The 24,273-nt window shown below is 42.4% G+C and overlaps 1 protein-coding gene and 1 long non-coding RNA gene across 3 annotated transcripts; one reads left to right on the forward strand and one right to left on the reverse strand.

Annotated features, from left to right (window-relative positions):
- Window positions 1-11,484: 11,484 nt before the first annotated feature.
- Window positions 11,485-16,620, forward strand: LOC103896077 (heme-binding protein 2). Its single transcript, XM_019471152.1, is given in 8 exon segments — window positions 11,485-11,613; window positions 11,615-11,697; window positions 13,342-13,363; window positions 14,048-14,064; window positions 14,199-14,283; window positions 14,667-14,802; window positions 15,045-15,210; window positions 16,362-16,620. Coding segments are annotated over 8 exon segments (813 nt in total). The 3' UTR covers window positions 16,537-16,620.
- Window positions 16,621-17,275: 655 nt separating this feature from the next.
- Window positions 17,276-23,583, reverse strand: LOC103896079. Of its 2 annotated transcripts, XR_657382.2 has the most exons (13): window positions 23,437-23,583; window positions 23,080-23,127; window positions 22,501-22,540; window positions 22,184-22,229; window positions 21,748-21,778; window positions 21,242-21,334; window positions 20,611-20,636; window positions 20,107-20,159; window positions 19,716-19,767; window positions 19,090-19,141; window positions 18,047-18,077; window positions 17,815-17,857; window positions 17,276-17,644 (listed from the first exon to the last, which is right to left on the reverse strand). It is a non-coding gene; the product is annotated as an uncharacterized LOC103896079 (long non-coding RNA). The 2 variants fall into 2 exon arrangements; XR_657383.2 differs by lacking the exon at window positions 19,716-19,767.
- Between the last annotated feature and the right edge of the window lie 690 nt (window positions 23,584-24,273).

The following is a 24,273-nucleotide window of genomic DNA, read 5'->3' on the forward strand; positions in this document are numbered from 1 at the left end:
CCCGGCTGCCGGTGGCTGCTCCGGACTGAGCGGGCCGCCCCGGCTCTGCTCTAGCAGGCTCCACGCACGTTTAAATGCTGCGATGTAAAAAACCGCTGAGCAGGCAGGAGCGGACTGCCGCCGGCCTGAAGGGCGGAGGAAGCCGGCATCACCTGACAGCGCTCCACAGAAAGCACCTCTTCATCGCCCCTCGTCTGCTTTCTCCCCGGCTTCCTTTGATGACCCATTAAAACAGCCACAATCCCCGCAGTCTCCCATAACCCACACTCTACAAGTCATGCTTAAAAGCTAAGGCTTGTTTGGATTATTAATCATTATTTGCAAACTTTTAAAAATAAAGAAATAAACTTTTAAAAATAAATAACGGGGTGGAAAGATAAAAGAGCTGGCTGCACGTCTGAGGAGACACCCGGCTCTACCGCACATTTTGCTGGAGGAATGGTACCTATTGTAGCCAAGGTGGACAGCAGCACTGCAGAGCACCAGGGCTGGAGATTTGGGAGCGTTTGGTTAACAGCTCTATGAATTTCAGCAGGGATTTCTGCCCAGGCACAAGTCACTGTAGAAAAAAGGGGATATCTTTTTGTTGATGGCTGAAAATAATGAGGGAAGCCTGGCTGCAAACCAGAAGCATGTCTGCAGCTGAAGCAACTCAGACAAGATCAGCTCCCCTTAGGTTGTCTACCCATGCGCTCCGGAGCTGCACGAGTTCATGCTACTGCTGTGATTAGCAGCGTCAAAATGCCCCCTGGAGCTGTCTGCTAGAGAGACACATCAACTGCATGGTGCAATAGAAAGAAAAACAGATTTTCTGCAGTTCAGTACCATTGAATGAGAAGGATTTCGAAAGGCTCGTTGCGGAAAGTGAGGAAGCAAACCCAAACCAATAACATATAAACATGTAATGTATGAATAGAAAAACCATCCATAAACCAAAAGCCATGAGATGCACAGAAATGAGATGTTAAGGGGAATACTTGCTTCATATCGGCCCCACTACGTACACCACCACGACGTGGGTGCAGCTCACGTTGTGGGGGCTGCAGGACAGCATGAGGACTTCAACCAGGAAAGGCCTTGGCTCCACGTTTCCTCATCTTCTGCCTCCTTCTTGTTCCAGTGTGGTGCTGGAAGCACTCCCAACGCCAGTGCAGTGCCTTGGCTCTGGGACACGTGGCGTGGGGAGCTGGGAAGATCCATGCCTCTGCGTAAGAAAGGCAAATGGAGGTCAGGCTGTGACAAGCAAGCAGAAAACAATGGCTCACGGGGAGTTACAGCCACTCCCCGCATGCAGCCCATGTGGCTCTTGTTTTCTTCTCCAACATGTGGTTTTACCAGATGTGTACCACGTGCGGTGCAGAGTCTGGGCCCCACGGCAGAAATGCAGCTGTGCACAGCACAATCCTCTTCCGTCCCACCAGAACTGCAGCTGGTCCAGAATTCAAATCTTCTCCCAGCAGATCTGACCACCAGCACCTCTTAAAACAAGGTACTGCCCTGCAGAGATTTGTGGCTGACATTTAACAGAAGAAAAGAGCCTATGAAAGGCCATATAAGTGCATATGGACTGACCACCAAAAAGACAATCGGTCTTTCTTGAGTACGCCCCAATGCCTGCAGCTTGCATCTCTCCTGGAGGCTTGGTTTGCTTCCTGGGGAAAATCATTTGGGTTTCTACACCCATCCATAACAGGTGCAATAAAACATTCTGCCTTCAGTGTGTACTTTCAGATCTTCCATTAGAGCGTGTTTTGAGAGCATCCAGTGCCTGCAGTAGAGAGAACAATCCCTCGTTGTTGTGTGCTCTGGGAGCACTTTTTTCACGTATACACAATAATCTCAGGAGCTTGGGTTTGCGGTATTCCTCCTCCACTCCAAAATATGCTCACTGTGGGCTGTTCACATGCAAGCGATCACTTTCTCTGGGGTTTGGCTTTATTAACAGGTTCTCACAAAGCACATGTATTTTTCTTTTCTTGGAGGCTCATCTCGTTCTTCCAGAAATCCCCTCTTCTCTATGCTCTTCCATCCCTATGGGTAATTTCTGTTTTTCCAGGCTGAACAGTCCCAGCTCTCTCAGTCTCTCCTTGTAATACAGGTTCTCCAATCCCATGATCATCTTTGAGGCCCTTCACTGGACTCACTCTAGGAAGTCCTTGTCTTCCCTTTACTGGGGAGCCCAACACTCCAGATGCGTCTCTCCAGTGCTGAGCAGAGGGGAAGGATGACCTCCATTGATCTGCCAGCAACTCTTTTTCTAATGCAGGATACTGCAGGGTCACGCTGCTGGCTCATGTTCCGCTTGTCCACCAGGACCCCCAGGTCCTTTTCAGCCAAGCTGCTTTCCAGCTGGTGGCCCCCAGTCTGTACTGGTGCATGGGCTTATTCCTCCCCTGCTGCAGGACATTGCACTTCCCTTTGTTGAAGTTCATGAGGTTCCTGTCAGTCCATTTCTCCAGCCTGTCAAGGTCCCTCTGCAAACTTGCTGAGGGTGCTTTCTGCTCCATCATTCAGGTCATTAATGAAGAGGTTAAGCAGTACTGACCCCAGAAGAACAGTGTATTTTGGGAGGTTCAGAGACAATTCAGTGCTCTGTAGAGCCATTGAGAGAAAGTTCAGAAGATTTTTGAGTATTTTAAGAGAGTTTTAGAGCTACTTCGTGCTGTTGACAGCATACGAGAGAAGCTGTACAGTAGCTTGAAGTGGTTTAGAGCTGCTTAGAACAGTTTGTAGGAGTTACAGATTGGTCTAGAAGGGTTTTAGAGCTGCCTAGAGCTCTTTAGAGGAATTTTAGAGCTGTGTAGAGGAGTTTAGAGTTGTACAGTAGAGATTTAGAGGCATTTTAGATGTATTTAGAGGCACATTAGTGCTGCTTATAGCACACAGAGGAGCTTTAGATCAGTTTAGAGGTGCTCTGAGGTTTTTAGAAGAGGTTTAGAAGAGGTAAAGGAGTTTACAGTTGTTTAGAGTGCTTTACAGGAGTTTTGGCACACTCTACAGGACTTTAGAGCTGCTTAGAACTGTTTACAGGGGCTTTAGAAGAGTTAGATCAGTTTTGAGTGGTGTGGAGCTGCTTACTGCTGTTCAGAGCAGTTTTAGAGGACTTCAGAGAAGTTTTAGCACTGTTTTTCTAAACAGGCATTTCAGAACTGCAGAAACAAGTTCTAGAGCAGTTGCAAGGAGACAGAGAGGGTTGAGACCTATTTTGAAGCATTTTACTGCTGCTTAAAGCAGTGTGGAGGAATTTTAGATATTAGTGTTGTTTAGAGGATTTTCAGAGGAGGGATTTTAGAGGAATTTATAGCTTCTCACCGTTGTTTATAGCCGACTAGAAGAGTTTTAGAGCTGTTTAGATGTGTTTTAGAGCAGTGTAGTGCATTTTAGAGGTATTCTGGAGCTGTTTAAAGAAGTCCAGACTGGTTTAGCAGCACCCTAGAGTGTTTTAGAATCAGTTAAATAATTTTAAAAGGTGTAATTTAGGGGGTGTAATAATAGCTCTTTAAGAGCTCATCAGAGGTGTTTTGTAGCTGTCCGGAGGTATTTTAGAGGGGTTTAGAGCACCTCAGAGCATCTTCAAGGAGTTTAGAGGTCCTTAGAGGCCTAAAGGAAATTCAGGGATCTTCAGATCATATAGAGGAGTTCTAGATAAGATCAGATTAATCTGAAAGCTGTTTAGAGGAGGTTTAGAAAGATGTTAGTGCAGTTTAGAGGACCCTAGTACTCTTTAAAGGGATATTACAGCAACTCAGAACTGCTCAGTGTGCTTTTGAGGAGTTTTGGAGAAATTTGGAGTTATTTTTCAGATCTTTAGAGCTGTTTATAGGAAGTTTAAAGGCATTTTAAAGGTGCTAATAAATCATTAGAGATGTTTAGAGCCATTTAGTGGCAGTTTAGAGCTGATTAGACGAGTTTTAGAGTGGTTTAGAGACCAGTTAGAGTTGGGTAAATTACATGGTTTGATGCAATTGCCTCACTGCAGCAATACATAGGTCCTTACAGCTCTTCAGAGCTAATTAAAGTACTTCTGGAGCAATTTAGAAGAGGTATACAATGGTTTAGAGCTGCCTAGAGGGCGTTAAAATCTTACAGTAGTTTACAGACATTTTGAGAAATTTTAGAGTTGCCCCAGCCCATCACCTCCCCAGTTCAGTGCTGGTTCAGGGTTGGGACTGCCTTCCCACATCCTTCAAAGCCACGATCGCCGCTTCTGACTGCCCTCACTGCCTCTGTCCCTCTCCCCCAGTCCTTGGGTGAGGGTTTCGTGTTTCAGGGCAGTCTTTGCTTACCTTTGGAAGGAATGCAATTAAGAAAATGATGGTAAAGATTCTAAGACTCTCTGATATTTACACTGATAAGGCCCTATGTAATTACCAGACGGAAAAAGAACTGTGCTTTAGCCAAAACCAATACACAAGTTATTCCACAGAGGTTTGAAGGACAGCATAGGTCCAGTTCAGCAGTACTACATAATACAGTGGATAATGACTAAATCTATTCATTCCTCCTACAGTTGTCAGCATATGAATACCTGCACGTCCCCTTACACTAACCTCCCGAGTGCTAGCATACCACATGCAATCAGCAGTGCCAATGATGTGTATGTGAGTTCAGAGTCGTAAGGATGAGAGAAAGAAGAAGAAATTAGTTTACTGTCGCCATTTAAAATACTTCCTCTCCTTTATACTCATTTCAAGTGCATGTTTAATGCCAAATATAGTCTTCCAATGGAAAAAAAAAACATTCAGGAAGGCTTAAATGGCTGTGGGAATTTATATTCAGGAGAATCTGAAGACATGAACTCACATTCAGGTTCCAAAATCTGCATTGTAAATTTTGGGCAAGGCAGAAAAAGAGTTTAGGCTGTCTGCAGCTGCTGTGCAATGACCGGAAAAGTGTCTTCCCACTTACCACTGAAATAAGCAGTAAAGTGTCAGTGGTGCCAAAGCTCAGAGGATAATAAGGACACCAGTGAAAACAACAACAAAAATCAGTTGCTATTTTTCCAAAACAAGTATAGGAATAAAAATACAGTTTTATAGATTTAAGCAATTTTTCTGTAAGGAAAAGAAATGAACATTAATGTCAAAAGCTTATCTAAATAACTCCATAGGGTAATTTCAAATAGGGAAGTTATAAACACTTTTATGTTGCCATGTGCCAACATAGTGGATTCACATATCTATTAAGAACTCCATTATTCATATAACTAATTTGCTGAGGTAGGTTAACTACTAAAGCCAAAGGCCCTCCAAGTTTCCTTCAGACTTTTTTGTTGCTGCTGTGTTAACACTTCCAACATTTTCTATACTGATTACAATTTACCACCCCTGTCCTTTACTTCTACTTTCCCCAAATCACACTTCTCTCTACCTACACACAGTTTTGACATCTGGATTTTCCCATTTCTCAAGCTACCGTGTTCTGGCTGGGCATAATTAAACTATAGTTTTGCTTCTGTTTCTCTCTGCAATAAATAAATGTACCTAAATACAATTTTCTTTCAAAGACAGACCCTAGTCTATTTTCAGAACAAATACGAAGTACCCAAGCCTAAATGATGGCAGAAATTCAAAAAGACAATACCCGTGAAGTGATCAAATTCTGTTAAATACCATCCTGGCTGGCTGGTATTCAGAAGTGCATCATCTGAGAAGCTGATGTGATGTCATTATATGTAGAGCATCTACCTCATTTTCTCTGCTCTAAATCTAAAGGTGCAAAAATCAAAAGAAATACTGACCTCTCAGATTTTAAATTTGAGTTTTAAACTGTTAAGCTGGATGTCAATTCTGCCTGGAAGCTTGCCAGTTTAACTCTTCTAGAATTGAGCATAACCTGGAAGATTTTCCTAACTTAGGATTTTCTTAACTGTCCTAACACAGACATTCAGACTGGTATGCCTGCTGCATAAAAGATGTTTAACATGCCAAGTTGCTAATTTTTTAGATGTTAAGATGCTTAAATGTTTAATCTTCCCATTAACAGTTCACTAATAGATACTAGAGTATATTCAAATGTAAGGCTTTAGAAATATAAAGAATTATCATGGTACACTGGATCCATTAGTGAGCTGAAGTGACTGTTGGCAATCAAGAGAGTTTGAGGGACTTTTGTATTAAAGTAAAACTCACCTCTAAACACAAACAACAGTGCCATCTGTTGCAGAATGCAGCATTGGCTTATCTTGAGAAAGGAGATAAAGAGAGACCACGTTCTTAAAGAATCCATCTCTGGAGGCCTTACTTGCATAATCTAAATAACAAAAATGCCTACTGAAACCCCACACCCACTACCAAAATCCCCACTGTAAGAAGACGGGAGAAGTTCTGATATGATCCGCACTCATGCAACTAAGGTCAGGAAGAAGCTTCAGAGACAAACCCTCAGCTAGGATAACTGATAGATTCATGCTTAGGTGGTTAGTTGTATCAACAGGCCAGAAAGAGAACACTTTCCTACAGCCATGCATCACTAATGCCTACGTGCTGACAAATATATTCACGATGTGCTTGCAAGGGCTTGGTAATGGATTGCTCATTCTGCTTCACATCACCCAGTATGTACCACAGCGGTCCTCAGTTCGTATTGCTGAAGAGCTATCACAATAGAGACACCCCTAGCAAGAAGCTCACCATTTTTTCAGTTATCTCTTCATGTCTTTTTGGAGAAAGTGGAAAATATTATTTTAGGAGAGCATTTTCTTTAACATTTCTCTAAGATACTAGTCCTTATGCTCTGGGCCTATTTCCATCATCTCTGGACATGTTTTCAGGTCCCTGGGACTCCATAGGGAAACCCTGAGCTCTTTAGGGCAATTTCTGCATACCTGGGTCTTTTTCAGACCCCTGGAGCTGTTCCCATCATCTCATAATAAGCCTTCAGCAGAGTCAGGAGGTTATCCCAGGCCCTGGGCAGAGGAGCTGCCAGGTGGTCTCACTCCACGCAGCATACAGATTGGAGAAAGCTGAGAATGAGAGGGAGGGAGGGAAGGAAGGAGGGGACCACAGCAGGTGAAGAAAAAGAAAAGGAAAAGATCACCTTGAAAGTCTAGGAAGGCAGAGTAAAGAAAGGAAATGCAGAACCACTGCGTTACTGCCCACAAAGACAGGGCAGAAGGTATCTGCCTGAGGGACTGCTGGATGATACAGATAGATAGAAAAATGCTGGAGCTGATACTGAGCTCGTACCTTCTTCTGGAGAGCCTGTCCACCAGGTGAAATATAAGAGGCTGTGGGCTGCCACTGTGGTTGCTAACTACTTCTTTCTCGATATTGCCTGAGGTCATTATTTGTGGTGTGGATTGTTGGTGACTTCAAATATTGGACTTTCCTATTGATAAGAAACAATCAGTAAATGCCTGTTCTCCTTAAGGTTGTTTTTTGAGCCACTACTCTGAGTAGTGTTCTCAGATGATTGATGCCTGGCTCCTTCCCCTTTGGAGTTGTATTTGCAAAGAAGGTGTGTTGTCTCTCACCTTAGGCTATAGCTTAAGTCATTGTTAAAAAACGTTTAAAAAGGCAAAAACAGCAATACAACAGATTTGTGTCAAGGCTTTTTTCTAGCAAATGCTGTTACCTATGTGACCTTAATCTTGTTTCCCTGAATGAGATGTTCTTATCTTGAAGATAAAAATTCACCTTGTTTCATGTTCTTTTTTCTGAGAAGAATCTGTCAATAGCAGAATGTGGATGAATTTGCAGGGGAAGCTGAATTTAGTTCCTCTCCTTCTAGCACCTGGAGAGGACTGCAGGTTTTCTGTGGATTTAGTCAAGTATTAATGCTGGCTAAAGAAGTTTACTGAGACAATTGCTTCTGGGGTTCAGATGACAGCTAGATCCCTTAACAGATCCATATTAAAAATAACCCTTATTTTGGAAGGAAACCAAGTGAATAAAGCAGTATATAAAGCTGAGAAAGCTTCCAGTCTCTCTCTGGGCTCTATGGACAGAAGAGAGGAAGGTTTAGGAAGGTTTTTCATGGCAGCTGGAAGGAAGGATTAATTTAGGATTAATTCTCCAAACCTAGAATGATTCCAAAATGTGACCTTCGGTAGAGAAATCCTGGAAAACGCCAAGTCAAGAGTGCTCTGGAGTGGTGTTGGATGTAGGAAGCTTTTTATTTGGTCAAGAGCAGTCAGTTCTATGCAATCTCTGAAGCGAGCAAGGAGTCACTCAGCCAGATTTTAAGAATTGTTGTCATTGAGCCAGCTGTTCAAGGTAGCAGGGAGATGCAATAGTTTCATGTGTCATTTGTAACAAATTAGCTGGAATCAGGCAAAAAGTAGATCGATAAAATCCACATATGCATTTGCAGAAAGCAAATGATTTTTGGCTGAAGGCCAAGCCAATGATAACAAACTGGTGTGCTGACATAAAATAGGTTAGAGCATAAGGTCTAAATACCATCTCATTAGTGCTAATGGCAGAGATTTCATTTCCGCAATTTTCAAAGGATAATACAGAATCTCCTTGGAACAGTACTACGGTACATTCAGCTGCTTCTTTAGAAGATGGTACGCTTACGCTTCTTCATTTTCCTTGCTGGAAGTGAGAATGAGATATAAAATGGAATTTGCTAGAAGGCTTTCTCTTTCTTTAGAGCAGGGAGATAAGAGGCTTCTTTTGGGAGATGAATTTGCAGAAAACCACAGTTCATCTAACAACATATAAAGACATTTTTGCTGCCCTGGACTATTATTTACAGTAACATCACATGCTCAACTTCTTTGTTGTGAAGTAAGGGCTTCTGCATCATCTGATAAGTGCATGTTTGCAAAAGCAAATGTCATTTATACATGAAGAGTCTCAGTTCTTTTAAATCAAAATCTATCAAATGCAAGGCTAACTGATGCTCTGACAGGCTTAGGCAGAAATGCAAAACTGCCTGGAGCGTTTGGGTTGAGACCACTTGTTAGAACATGTGAGCGGCCAGACTGGAGACACATGCATCCCTCTCTGTCCCTCGCGTGCAATTTTTTCATATTATGCTACAGACTTGTCAGTTACAAGAACATGACCCAAAGTTATCATTAACCATACTGTAACAAAACATTTTCTCCTGGGCTTCTCCAATCCTGACACAATTAGGTCAGTGGAAAAGATTCATCTCTTTTCTGCAAGCAGTCTGTGCTTGCCTCTAGGGATAAAGGCAACTTAAAACACACTTGCATGAATTTGACAGCAGCTATTGTAATGTTGCCACAGAGCAGACGTAAGCATTTTTGCTATATAGCATGTTGCTTAAGGTCTTGTCTGAGCTTGCTATAGATAGGGTCTATAGGGAGGAAAAATGGAAATCACAAGTGATCGTATCACAGGCTTGTCCTTACACTTACCCAATAGAAGCTGCTATCCTGAAAAGCCATTACTTAAGTACGAGTTCATTATGGTGTTCTGCGCAGAAGTGCCTGCTGAAAATAGTAAAGTTAAGCTACAAACCGCATGCTTTTATGTGCTTGCGCCCTCATCTCTACTCCTTGAGTTTAAGGCAACAGTACAGAAAAACATTGCTTTGACAGCTATTCTAGAAAATACCAGCCAAGTCTCAGATGTATATATATGACATTAAACAGAGGTGTCATAGGCTACCTTTGAGACTTAATTACTGCCTGTTTAATTAGTACATTTAGGGCTCCTCTGTGGGCAGCAACTTGTTGCATTAGAGGTATAGTGTACAAGGAGAGGCTGGTATTTATATAAGCAGTATGATCCTTTATTACTGCCTGTTTTTGCTTTTCCCCATGCAGTAGAGATAGCCAGGCAAACTAGCAGTATACGTACACTGTTGAACTTCCCTGTCATGTTCTGCAAACTACTGGGACCTCAAGGCGCTAAAACAGTTCTTTCACATTATTTTCCTGTGTAAAGGGCAAGGGGTACAGAGTTAGCATACTCAGGTTTTCCCCTATTTGGAGGTACCAGTGAGACTGCGTGTCAGCTTCCATCATAATACCACCATATACCTAACTATATATGGTTTGGGTATGTATATAGTTACATACAGTATACATGTCCTCATGCCTGCTCTACTGTCTCTTCCAACTGTTGACATGTTCTCTCAATTTATGTGTGAAAAACAAGAGTGTTGGAAAACAGCCTCTCGGGAGAACACTGATGATTGTTCTCCAACCTTGGGCTACTCCACCAGGAACACTTAGCTCTTTGTCGGGGACAGAAACATCAGCTGGACACATACAAACTGACTGGGGATTTGTTCTGGGTCTCTCTGCTTCAGAAACAAAATGAGAATTCACAGGGGGCTTGTGTTTTCTACAAGTTGCCCCGCTTTCAAGGCAATACTTCTCTGTGCTCGTGATTGGGGTAGATTTGTTGAGATTTGCCAAACTGTTGTGGCTGGGTGTAGTTTTTTACGTGGCCTTCTCTACTCTGGAGAAAGTAATTACTAGTATACACTTGACAGGAATGTTAGGGTTACGGAGTAATGTAACAGCTAACCTTACACAAGCAGGTGCCTTCGCATGCATGTAGCTCCTGAGCAAAGACCACAAAGTAGCAGCTTCTGCTTCTCCAAAACGTCCTGCTGATTTTAACCCAAGCAGAACGCAGGTAAAATTGAGAGAAAGTTTACTCAGCCTGTTTAACCCAAGCAGAATGCAGGTAAAATTGAGAGAAAGTTTACTCAGTACAATAAAAGTACAAAGCACGCAGAGAACTGGTTCTGTATTTCAGGCCTCAGCATGTTCTAATAAGGTCCATTAGTAAACCACTCTTTACACCACCCCACTTCTGTGGCTTTAGAGTGCTTTGTGGCTTTAGCGATAAGTTTACAATTGCTATTTGGCATGGTTTGGGGGTTTTTTATTCCCCCTTTCGGAATGGGAGTGTATCACACAGCATCCTGATGAAGTTCTCTGCAAGCAAAGTGTGTTTCCTGTTAAAAGTCATTCTCGGCTATTGATTTCAAATGTCCCAGAGAGCTTAGCTGAATTTGGCTGCAAGGAATTTGCACAAACCACAACAAACACGGGAGGTGTTCTCAGAACTCAAACTGTGAAGTTTAATCTGCCCTATTGTGCTGGTACCTAAATATGTCTGGAGCTGCAGCTGGTTAAATGAAGAGTCCAGCTTCACTTTGTGTATTGTAAGCAGGACAGAATTTCACAATAGCTATGTATAACCCCTTTGTGCAGCTATCCAAGGGCTAAGGGGGCCAATTAGTCTCAAATACTGCTCAAAACAGACAGCCATTATAGAACACTGTCTGTCTTTCATAACATGCCAGCAGAAATCTCATGAGGATGGTCTTAGCTTAGTTTACAGCCAGATTTCTACCATTTTACCCCAGGGGTAAAAAGGAAAAGCTGTCATTCTGTACCATCACTCTCATGTAATCTGAGTCTGGGGGGAACGTTATTTATGTGAAATTCTTTCTCCTGAGAGCAAAAAAACCTGCTGCTGACCCCGACGTAAGTAGGCACAAAGCCATGGAAACCAGGGGAAGTTACACAAGGATGCAAAACTGTTTATGGAGCCTGATCACACACTGGACCCAATGTTGCCTGGTGGGCAGTAGGTGGGACTTTCGGCATTTGTGTGGGAGCTCTCCAATGAGACCCAGAGGAGGACAAGGCTACAACCTTCTGGTTTTCATAACGGCATCTCCCTCCAGTAGGGTTGAGGTATGGGCGGAGTTTGATGAAACTAAAATAAACACTGACACGCAGCATCTTGTGAGTATGTGCAGCCTGAGAAGGATAGACTGCAATAGCTAGAAGGATAAGGACAGCTTAAAACGTAAGTATGTCTACTTTCTCTGCTTTCTTAATATAATTAGCAGCTTGTGGAATGGCATGTTCTGGCTACAATTACTCACTGCATCAGTGTAACCTGTGAAGATGCCTGCTATGCTTTCTGTCCCTTTGGCCCATGTGTTAACAGCTGCAGAAAAAGCCTAGACACCCTACAGCAATATTTATATGAAAAGATGGAAATCTCAAAGCTAAGCATTCCTGTAGATCTGAAAACTAATTCAACTGTAAATATTTGGAGGATTCTTCTCAGTTTGTCTTCCCCCCTCCAAAAGCATTGTTTTATGTAATTCAAAAATATTTTGTACATGCAGTCACCAACAGTACTGGCCACAAAGTTATAGAAGACAGAGCTGTGAGAGATCTAACCAGCAGTTAAGAAAAAATGTGTCGGGGAGGGGTTGGAATTGGCAAGTACAGAGACAAGCCAGCTCGTACAGCAGCTACTACAACAGCATGTGTTGAAACGGAAGAACATTTACTTCTCTGCTTTCTAACATACCCAGGGAGCACATGAAGAGGAGAAACGTGTTTTCTATCAAGTTGTAGCAAGGAGAAATAGAAAGTGAAGTGACAGCAAAGCAGCATCTTTGCCTTTGAAATGGCAATGGATAAAATAAATTACTGTAGCAAGTTTCAGTATAATTGCTCACACTTGCTTCCAATAAAATGATTGGATTCCTGCTTTATTGTTATGCTTTGATGATTTGTAAATACTATTGACAAAAAGTGTATTAGAGTACAACTGTCCAGCTTGGGACTGTGCAGCAGTCCCTGGTGACCAGTCATTCTGGTAAAGACTGCTGAAGATGTATCTTCAGGCTGGGACAGGGAGGGGGACAGTGCCTGCTTTTAACCACTGGCATCAGTCTCTTGCTGTGTGGCTCTCTGATCTTCCCTTGCTCTAGGGTGACAACTGAAGGAGCTGCTAGAAAAAGCTCAACACGTGAGTGCTCTGTGCACTACTTATTTTAAGGATTGTAAGTGAAACCAGTGCCAGCAGGGGTTTTTGGGTGTGGGTTGTTTTTTTTTTTGATAAAAGCTTTTCAACCTCATAGATCCCAAAGAGAAAACTCCTTGTAGCCACCTCTAAACCAGGGTACAGAAGGGGATTAATAGTATTCAACAGTAGTCTGCATGTCTTAAGAAAATGGAAACAGATATGAAGGTAGTCAGGTAGCACAAGGCAGTTCTTGATTTTACAAAAGTAGCCATGGTACAAAAATAGCCATTCACAAATGTCATGTTAAAGATGGCATACCTTAAAGACTTTACCACTGGCGGTGGGACATGCTCTGAATTGCATCAGTGCACCTTTAATACTAAAAGCCCATGAAAAAAGTAGAGCCAAAATTGACAGAGCAGGGGCTTCTTGTTGTGTGGGCAGCTATAAACAGTTGAGGAGGCAGAGAAATGAAAAATAACCTCAAGGTTCGTTCTGTTACCCAAGAAACATGCAATTAAGTTATACTCTGAGAAGACAATGTACTGTGATCTAAGAATCAAGATAATTGCTGAATTAACTACGTGTTGTCTTTGCAATGTGAAGTGCAAAGGACATAGTAATGTAATAGAAAGCAGAGACTTTCTTGGGATGTAGGTTATGCACTACAATCTGCCTGGTATAGACACCAATCATAAAAGGCGGCTCCTAAAATCTCAAGACTTTTAACCAGATGTGATTATTTCACTAGTGATTTTTATTATTTTCACTTGCTTTATTTTGGGACAGTGAGAAGAAGTTGAGCATTTTCATGTTTTCAGCTTTTTCCTTCGATATGAAGGCTACCTAGCAGAGTAGCTACATACTCGTAAATACAGAAAATCTCATCTATCCACAGGACTCTGGGGCTAAAGGCCTTTAAGAAAGGCATCAGCTATCATGAGGCCCAATGAAGTTATGGGCACAGTCAATAACAGAGTACCCATCAACACCAATACCTTCATCCAGGAGCAAATTGGCTGAACTCCTCAAGTCCTTTTTACCTATGGATTTCCACACAACTGCCACTTACAGAATCTCAACCTTCTGTTTTGCAGCCAGGAACTGCCTTCACTTCATGGAGAAGCGAAGGCAGCTTATCCTGGAAGATGACCACTCCCACACCAGCCTAGAGGTAGCTTCTTGGTCTTGGTTCTCTGTTGGTTCCTTCCAGGGCTTAAAGGATTCCAGCCCTCGTTGTTGAATCATTGGGGATAAGCAGTGGAATCCAGGCCTTTCACAATTTCAGGGACAACTGCCTTTTAGAAAGCACCAGTCTCTTGCCTGAACTTTTCCAGTCACTCCTCAGTGTAGCGTTACTGAAAGGTTGGAGACCAGAGGCTGAGGAAAAGCTCTTTGACATTAGGCAGAAAAGCCCTAGTGCTTTCTTCTTCCCCGTGTACACTGCACTGACTGGGGAGAGGCCAATGAACTGTGTCTGCCTTTCAGCTCTGGCAAGATGATCAAATCCTTCAAGCAAACGTTTCTGTCCCTGGACCTGCAGTCTCCTCGGTGGAACTCAGCAGAGATGATGGTAACCGCTAAAGGCCAGGGGAACAGAACTCTCTGCAGCCAGGGTGCTGCAGAGCTAAGGTGGATTTGGGATTCTCAGTCTGATGAGCGTGGAGGAGCTGGGAAGTGTTACTATGGTCACTGTTAACACCAAATTGCAAAGGGGAAGAGGAACACCTATTTATAAGCTCTGAGGAGCTCAGCCTAAGCCAGAACTGCATGGCTTTGCAAGGGAGGCATCAAATCGTTTGATGTTGGGGGTATGCCTTGAGTCCGCATCTAAGAGGCTGCCCAGTGTTATCTGATTGCAACAATACTTTCATGCTGATTTGGAAAGAGTAGCTGTTAATTGATGTCATCTGTAGTATTCATCTCATGGTTACTATGACTTTTGCTACCTTTCAGGCAAAGGATTATGAACTGCGCCAGTATGAGACGGCAAAGTGGGTCAGCACAGTCATTAGGGGAGAGACGCAGGAGGCGGCAATGCGCCAGGGCTTCTGGAAACTCTTCCACTACATCCAAGGGAAGAATGAGAAAGGTACGATGTGCTAGTTTTGAACTGCAAGAAGCACAAATGGGAGATGAAGCTGAATAGTACAAGACAGTAGATGAGCTGCAAGACAAAGCAGCTTTACTTTCCTGGTCCAGCACCATTGTGACTCCATTATACCCATGAGGCTGCTTTGGTTTCTGCTTTTAGGATAAGCCTGCATGACCCTTTACAGCAGCATTCAGGCACTGCTTAGAAGACACACTTTTTTTTTCCCCCCTCTCCTCTAGAGATGAAAATTGACATGACTGTGCCAGTGACATGCCTGATAAAATCTGGCTGCACAGACTTCAAGATCTCTTTCTTTGTGCCGTTTGAACATCAAGACTCTCCACCACAGCCCACTGACTTGGATGTGTTTATTGAAGAGCGGAAGGCAGCAGCCATCTTTGTCCGGTAAGCAGCACCAGCACAGCTGATGAATGAAGGTAGCTACTGAAAGGGGTTCATCTATTAAGAGTTTGGACTACTTGTTTCTTAAAGCTGATTTTTTTAACTGTGGATATATCCTGCCATTCAGAACCTTGATTTCCAAATGCTCAATTTCTGTCAGACAATCTTTCTTATGCTTGGGTGTCTTACCAAGAACAAAGAGACATGACCAAGTTTTGAAACGATTTTTCAGTACTCTTGAGTACTGCACTGAGTGGGTTTTGTAGAAATGCAGCCTACAGGATCCTCCTAGAGAACACCTAAAGTCACTCTTCCAGCCCCCTTTATTTCTTCCAGCCCCCTTTATTTGTAGTCCCAAACTCCCACAAAACCTGCACTGGCAGTTCTTTATTACAGGAAAAGCACCTAAAGCTACACTTGCCCTCTCTGCCATGTATTAAAGCCACAGGCAACAATCTGTGTCAGCTAATGCTCTCAGAATTGCAAGCAACTTGCAATTATTTTTTTTAAATCCTTTTAAAGTAGTATACATAGCCATACACTCCCAACAGCTAGTTCTGCATACTTTACCTAATAACTGCATCTGAAGTGCTCAAACACTGCATGCTTTGCAAGCCTAAAGTTTCCTCCTGTGAAAATAAAAAGCAGGGGCTTGAACTCTGAACAAAAACTCCTCCCTTTTCACCTCTACCAGATCCTTCGGCGGATTTGCCTCCCCAGAGAAATATGCTGAGGAAGCTGAAGTCTTGGCCAGAACCTTAAGAAACAGAGGCCAACCATTTCATGAAGACTTCTTCTATACTGCAATTTGTAGTCAAACTCCCACAAAACCTGCACTGGCAGTTCTTTATTACAGGAAAAGCACCTAAAGCTACACTTGCCCTCTCTGCCATGTATTAAAGCCACAGGCAACAATCTGTGTCAGCTAATGCTCTCAGAATTGCAAGCAACTTGCAATTATTTTTTTTAAATCCTTTTAAAGTAGTATACATAGCCATACACTCCCAACAGCTAGTTCTGCATACTTTACCTAATAACTGCATCTGAAGTGCTCAAACACTGCATGCTTTGCAAGCCTAAAGTTTCCTCCTGTGAAAATAAAAAGCAGGGGCTTGAACTCTGAACAAAAACTCCTCCCTTTTCACCTCTACCAGATCCTTCGGCGGATTTGCCTCCCCAGAGAAATATGCTGAGGAAGCTGAAGTCTTGGCCAGAACCTTAAGAAACAGAGGCCAACCATTTCATGAAGACTTCTTCTATACTGCAGGCTATGACAGTCCCTTCAAGCTCTTTAACAGGCAAAATGAAGTATGGTATTTTAAAAAGTAATATGGTGGGAGGGGAATATTAAGAGGCTACTAATCAGCTCTGGATGAAAACAGACCTTACTAATGGCTTTTGCTTTAGTGCAGAAGAGATTTAACTTGCACATGGACACAGAATCATGTCTAATTAATTTTCTATTCTGGCTAAAAACATTTCAACTCTTTCTACAAGATGTAATTTAAGTTCAAGTAGATTGTACCTTCTAGAGTGGGAGGGAGATTGAAAGGTTCTAGGGAACACTAATAATCTGAAAATATTCCTGCAGAACAGTTTGGATGTCTAGTTTTACTTCTCATTAGAAGTGCTACAGCAATAGCTCAAGTGTTATGGAGAATGAGTTCTCCATAGAGCTGACTTTTCCCATATTGAGATCACTCCCGAGACAACAGAAAGATGGGGAAGTTAAATGAATTTTTCAAAGAAACCTACCATTAATGAGTTTTGGGAAGCAGCAGTACCTTAGCAGGCCCTAGTGCCTCATAAGCAGTAACTTTTTCTTAAAAATAGTATTATCTAAATCCCCCACCTCTCCACTCAACTGTTTTTTCTCCTCATGGAGGCTGGATGCTGTCTTGCTCCAGACTAATGCCAGTGACCAGATTAGACTAAGAGTCCAGTGGAAAAGGGTTAACAGTGTCAAGCTGTATGTTTATTCTGTGCACATCATCTGTACCTGAACATTAATACCAGACTTACTGGTGGCCTGTAATTTTAGGAGCAAATACACAAGTAGTAGTGTTTAGCTCTCACCTACAAAACACTAATTACTACTTCAATTATTTAGCTTTGTCCAAATCTTGGTATTGGTCAGGTCAACTGCAGTCTGCACACTAGCAATACCTGACACCTAAGTTAAGACACTTGCAGGACTAGCATTTAAACTAGTTTAGTCCCTGCTCTAAATCAAGCATCTGAAACTTTTCTAAAGTAGCCTAGAGCTGTTTTACAGCAAGCTGTTCAAGTCAGAAAGCAGTTCACAACAACAGGTAGAGTTTACAAATTTTTATTGGTTCCAATCAGTATCAGGCAAACATTACCAGTATTGTTAAAAAAACTTGGCTCTTTTAATGCTGTTCATGCAAGTGTAACCCATTATTCTGCAATCTTCCACCTATTAAGACAGACACAAGAACCATTATAAGGCACCAAACCAGCACAAGAAGCTTGCTGGGAACAACTCAGACCTTAGATTTTCATCTCTGTTCAGAGAGAGAGTTCAGGCTAAGGTTATCATCATTTGTTCCAGCAAATAAATTTCATTATTACTACAGTTACACTCACCTTCTCAGTTCTTCATACAGTAGTTTCAAAGTTGCCTCCTCACCTAAAAGCAAGAAAACACAATTAACATGCACAGTAGCACAACTGCTAAAAGCTCCACAGCAGCTTTGTAACCTCAGAGAAAAGTGGAACGGAAATTGTAATATCACAGTAATTCATTTGGCAGAATCAAGTTTCATCAGTGGCTACAAATATTCCCAGAAGTTTTTAAACAGAATTCATCTGCTCTTACCCAATGAGGTTGCAGACAGCACAGTCCTTTCCTGAGAAGAGAGAAGTTGTTTCAGAATAACAGACATCACTACATGCAAGTTTATTTATCTATGAAATTTTATTCACCAAACTAATTTTACCTACAAGGAGGCTGCATTTCAGCTGGCAACTGACAAGAACTTCAACTTGCAACACCCAAATAGGATATACAAAGTTTACAAATACCAACTGAATTGGAAATACAGAATTACTAACATTGGAAGAATCAGGGAAAAGTACAAAGCTATCACGTGCTTTGTGATACTGTCTCTCCCCAACAGAAAGTTGTATTCATTGAGTTTTAATACCTAAAATGCAAGTCCCATAGAAATCATCTTGAAAACCTATCCTTAAAGTGAGAACCAGTCTATTGGAGGAAACAAGTTTGTACAGCAATCATCTAGAACTTGATCCTAAATTTATGTACAGCCAGCATAACCAAGATTAACAAAAATTCCTGAGTAGTGACAACCACGGCATATAGGGTTGTTGGTGTTTTTTTTTAATTCAAGGGTGTAGTGTTATAGTGTCAGTTCACAAAATAGCCAGATACATCATATATGAGTTATGATAGGAGTTTTGTTTGCTGCCATGCATTCTGCTGTACATTATCAACACTGTATTGGCCAAGCGGTCTCCACTGATTCAGCTGCTTTATATTTCCATCGTGGGAAGACATCCAGCAATAAAACCCCAGTTTTCAGAGTCATTGAGGCCACATCTTCTGTTCATACAAACAGAACTCTACATAAAGTTTACCACTGACTACAGTTCAGGAATTGTCAGGGTATCTGCTCAGAAAGAGCCCGTCCTTTTCAAGTCAAACTCAGAACTACATAGAAGTGCATTCTTGCTTCAAGCACATCATGTTTATTCCCACAGTAGCTGAGAGCAGGAGAATCAGAATACAATAAAAGGAAGACAAATCAGATCTGTTATAGGGCTAATTTTAGGCACCACTACCTAGGCATTTAGCACAAAGACAATAATCCAGTAATTAAACCCCATGTACTCTACACTTACCTCAGATGTAAGTTAGTCTTGTTCCTCACACAAACTCCCCACAAGCTTCATTCTGTAACACATGAAATTTTATTAACACACTCTCCTTGGCAGCGCTTCAAGAGTTAGTTTGAATGCGGGTACTGTTTCAGCACAAGAGTCCTCCTCAGCCTCTTTCAGAGAGATTCCCATTGCTTAGAATTAATCATCACAAACAGTACATGCTTAGAGAAGCTTAATGTTTTGTTACTTTTGTTTCTCCTTAGAGGAGGACCTGACCTCAGTATGTCAGACCTTACCCCCCACCACATCTCCATTCACATCACATAAAAGCTCTGATCTAGCCATTGAGACAAATAATTTATCACATTACTTCAACTACTGAAGATCAGTGCTACTCCCTGCAAAGGCCCACTACTTAATTTAACCAGCAAAAAGTTAAAATAGTAAATAATTGTACTGGCTTTGGTCAGCACAAGCTCTGCACTGCCAGGTTACCACACATTCTTATCAACTAGAAACTCAAGTAGTCCATAGCAGTTACATAGTTCAACTGGTCCATACTATTTCTTTTCCATTACAGAAAGCAGTTAACATTTTCAAGTAGTTAAAAAAATCTTATGGCAACTGAGAAGCAAGCAGCTTACCAAGAAAGAACCATCTGTCACAAAGTATCCAGCAGTTCTCAAATTCTCAGATCTAGGATACACACATAAGAATGAAATTTCAGTCCAATGCTGATGTTACTCTAGAGCCTCATTATGACTTCCAGAAACTCCTTTGTCCATTACTGTTACAATCATCACTGTATCTCATCACTGTCTTTGTGACCAAAGAATGAGATTCAGTACCTAGCACCTTGGGTAAGTGAACCCTGCAGGCTGCTGGTAACCTGTGATCTATTGGTAGAGCTAAGAAAATCCTCAAGGAACCTTCTTAACACTGCAGCTACACCACAATTAGAGGCCAGCATCTAGTAACTTCCCCATCACCTATCACACAGTTCTGACTAGTCATATGCATTTGCTGGCAACTTACTTTTGCTGGTAGCACCACCAACTGGATCACTTCACAGCTCCACCGCACCAGCCCTGGAACAAAGCAAAGCATCAGGACAGCGCACAAGCAAGCACACAAGGATGAAATCTAGTCAGGTGCCTGAAGTCAGATAGAGCTAATTGCAGACCTCCATGATTGAAGTCAAGGTAGTCACATCTCATCACACAGGCAGCTCACATTGTCAGTCACTGGACAGCTATCTGCTTTAGGCTAAGGTTGCTATGGACAAGAGGGCAAATACAGAGATAGTGCTATAAGAGCAACTTCAGGAGCTCACAGGCACCCAGTGAAGAGTTTAGCAGACCAGCCTGTCAAGGCTGGGCCTCATCCAGCAGTTCTCCCCTTAAGCATCCTTCTCTTTTGGACAAGATGCAAGCAGGAGCCAACATTGGCCCCTTGCACCTCCCTCCCAGCTTACATGCAGTTAAATACTTCATTTCTAGGCTTTTTTTTTATGCCAATACTTGCACAGTTGGTACTTACATCACAATGAGAAACACATTGGAAGCCTGCAAAGGAAAAGTTGCTATTAGATAGGGTCTAGCAGGAAGTTTTAGTGTAAGAATAGTTTCAGTGAAATACTGTATCAGCATTTAGTCAAGTTTTATCCTCATTGGGATCAGAGACCTGATTCAACATCATCTACAGCAGTAGACTGCAACTCTCCCATCCCCTTTCCCAAGAGGGCCCTAAAGCCATCTCCCAGCGCTCTCCCCAACACCCTGAGATCATAATTCCTTAACTCCAGAGACCGCTGGAATTGCAGAAAGGAGCAAACCTCTAAATTGCAGAGTTCAGTGACATGAACTTTGTGTAAACATGTAAGTTGGCCTAAACTGGGAAAAGCATTGCAGATACTAAATTCATAGTACTGCCATGTTCATGATTCAAGGCATTTAGTCTTAACAGCCACATTCTAGAAATCTTTGACAATGCAAAACAATTACTTAATGCTTTTATTGCGAAGCTTAGGGGATCTGAAGGCACAGTTAGGGTACTAGTATCTTTGCTTCAGATTCTCCAGAAACAAAATGGATTTGCAGACCCTCTTATCTCCAAAACCAAACTCCCAAGCTCAAATGCAGCATCCATCTAAAAAATGTTTTTCAATTACCTTCAATTAAGAAGGCCTCATCTTCACCAGCATCAGTAACAGGGGAAATAGCTTCTCACACTGGAGGCACAGGTATCCTCTGTCTAGGGCAGCCTGCAAAGCAACAGAACACTTACAGAACTTGGAGCACTAACACCAGATCGACCAAGATTTTGTGTTACTGAAATAGCAAATTTATTCTGCTGTATTTGTGCTTAATTTCACAAGCACAGCCTACTCTATCCTACTAAATTTTTAATGGTTAGCCCATTTACTAATCTTCTGAGACAAATTTTCAAAACACATTCATGCAGCAAAAGAAAGTAGTGTTTCACCCTCAGCTTTCCACAGGAATTGTCTGTCAAACTTAGCCTAAGGTACAGGAGGCTGCATCAGATAGGAGCGAAAGACAGTAACAGCGTGATCACCATGGGTCATCTGCTGAACTATGCTATCATCACACACAGCCTTTTCACACATCAGGGATATAACTTAGTTTTTACAGATGCAGGCAAAACTGTATTTACCTTGCATGCTTATAGCTTCATCTCCCAGTGCCTGCAACAAAAGAAAAAAAAAATCAGATTCCCTTAGCCTTCATGGCCAAGCCTACACCTCCTAGCAAGAGATCACAAGAGCTAGATACATCAGATAGGAGCGAAAGACAAAATTCTTCTTCACATGATATTCTGCTGAACTATGCCATCATCACTGTATCTGCTCTGGAATAACAGTACCAAACAATTGCCTCTTCTGACAGCTTTGAAAAATTTAAGTTCTCCAAACAGAACACAAAGAAATATTCAAGAGTTTTTGAATACTAGCAAGGATCAATTGTTTCTGCATATGAGTGGAAATTAATCCCAAAGTAATTACCTCCCATTTTACACATCCCACCCTTTCCACAGCAGTGTTTCAGCAGCTCCATGGAAGAAACCCCTACACAGACTACACAATTCTCACCAGGTGATGTTTCTTCTGCAAGTCTTGCAAGTGTACAATTCAAATCCTGGAAGAAAAAAGCTTATGAACAGTATATTCAGAAGTCAAAACATCAAGGTGGATTCTAAGTTGTTGTGCCTCAGAGGGAAGTTATGGTGGTAAAAGTGCTCATCATTCTCTTGGGTCAAGAGTAGCAAATAACTGTCATCATTGTGGCACCAGAGGGAAAACTTGGCTCAGGGAATAAAGTCTGCCTACTGATGTTATTAGAACAAAAGATACTGTTTAGACAAACACTAAGCACTTTTTATGCTGAATTTTCTAGAAGTATTTTTTACCTTGTGAAGTAGCATCAAGTCTCCATATTCGGTGACAGGTCTGGAATAGATACAACAGTTTCAGACACTTGTAGAACTAAGGGAAATACCTCTGGCAGTGACACTAAGCACAGAAAAAAGCCTCAGCACCGAGTTTTCAGAAATCACTTCTGTCCACTACTCTTATACTGAAACCATCATAGGCTCCGGTTTAGTTATCAATCCTGATAGTTACAGGTTCTTTTTGAAACATTCATCAGGCACTTTTCTCCAAACAACAAACTAACTATTGTTACGGATAGTGAAACAGCAGTAATGAAGGAAAAAAGGCATCTACAGTACTATCATAGTCTGGTTATAGCATGATTAGTGGTTCAGAAACAACAGGGGCCTCACATCCACTTTCCAGTACAAAGACAGACCTGACTCTTCCTGGTAGAAGAATGAGGACTGCCTGAGGAGACACTACAAGCAATTACTGGATTACAAACACTGGTCCTATAATTTCCTGAGCTACAAGAGTTCTCCAGGCTAGTTGCTCTAAGTGTACCTACACATTAATTCTCAATTTAAACTCCGTATTTCAAAAGCAGCACTTACCTGTTTCAGAGCCATAAGAGGGAAGAGTGTAGTTGGTGCCATCTTAAACTGAAAACAAATGAATACCCATTAGTTTTTCTTCTAAGAATGAAGATGTTACCGTCACACATTGTCTTTTGAAAAATGCAAGTAAAACTCAAAACAATGCTCTGAGCCTTACAGCCAAGCTCTCCCTGAAGCAATCTACACTTCAGCTCTTTTGAGAGACAAGGCCACAAAAATAATTGCTAGCCCATATTTTCAAGCAGGACAGAACCACTAAACTTCTTGATTTTCTACAGATTCAATTCTACTGTATACTAGTCAGTTCTAGTGTATACTAGTGTATAAGCACCAGGTCAGTCCTGCAGCCAATACCTCCGTTTGGCTGCCCAGAAAGGACCGCGTGGTGTTTCAGCCATGCCAGATACACACTATTCCATGCCCAGCTCAGATATGTTGGTATTCATCACCCTCTCAGATGTCCCTACCAACATAGTTTTCATCATGTGCAGGCACATGGAAGCCCAAGTGAGCTATCATACTACTTTGTCAACATGGGGCCTTTAATTGTAACACTTAGAAAGCCAACTACTACTCAGAGCACATGATGCCGGTAAGGCTGTCTCCTCATTTACCAAGAAACTATTCTGCAGGGGACAATCTCCACCTTCCCCCCAACGAAAGTGCTCTCCCCAGCCAGGCATCTGCTTCCAAGCATCAACTTGCTGAGGAGCAGACGACCCTTAACCCTAGCACAACACTTACATTCTGCACACGCAACACTTTCCATTCACCGGTGAAAACTACCTTCCTAAAAGCCTAGTGCGGAGTGAAAAAAAAGAGAAACCTAAAGCTAATCTCTGCAGCTGCCACACACCACTCGTCATCTTCCAGGAGCACTTCTCATGGGAAAATGACTTCTAGACGAGACCCCGCCATGCGGGCTGCTCCCTGCTTCTCACCAGGCTCCCTCGAGCTGTCACCCCATCAAAACCGAGCCCAGGCCGCAGGCTCAGCGTCCCTGCCGCGCTCACATCCAGGGCACTACCCACTCCTCCCCACAGCGCCGCGGGGTGACGGGCCTCAAGGCAAAGCCACAGGCCTGCGCTGGCCTCCCGTTCCCGCCGCCCGCATGGGGGCTTCACGGGACCCCCTCTCCCACACGACCCCCTGTTGGGCTCTCCGCTCCCTGCCCTCCCTCCCTCCCCCCCG

This window comes from Aptenodytes forsteri, unplaced genomic scaffold (genome assembly GCF_000699145.1).
Source record: "Aptenodytes forsteri isolate BGI_AS27 unplaced genomic scaffold, ASM69914v1 Scaffold289, whole genome shotgun sequence".
Lineage (NCBI taxonomy): Eukaryota > Metazoa > Chordata > Aves > Sphenisciformes > Spheniscidae > Aptenodytes > Aptenodytes forsteri.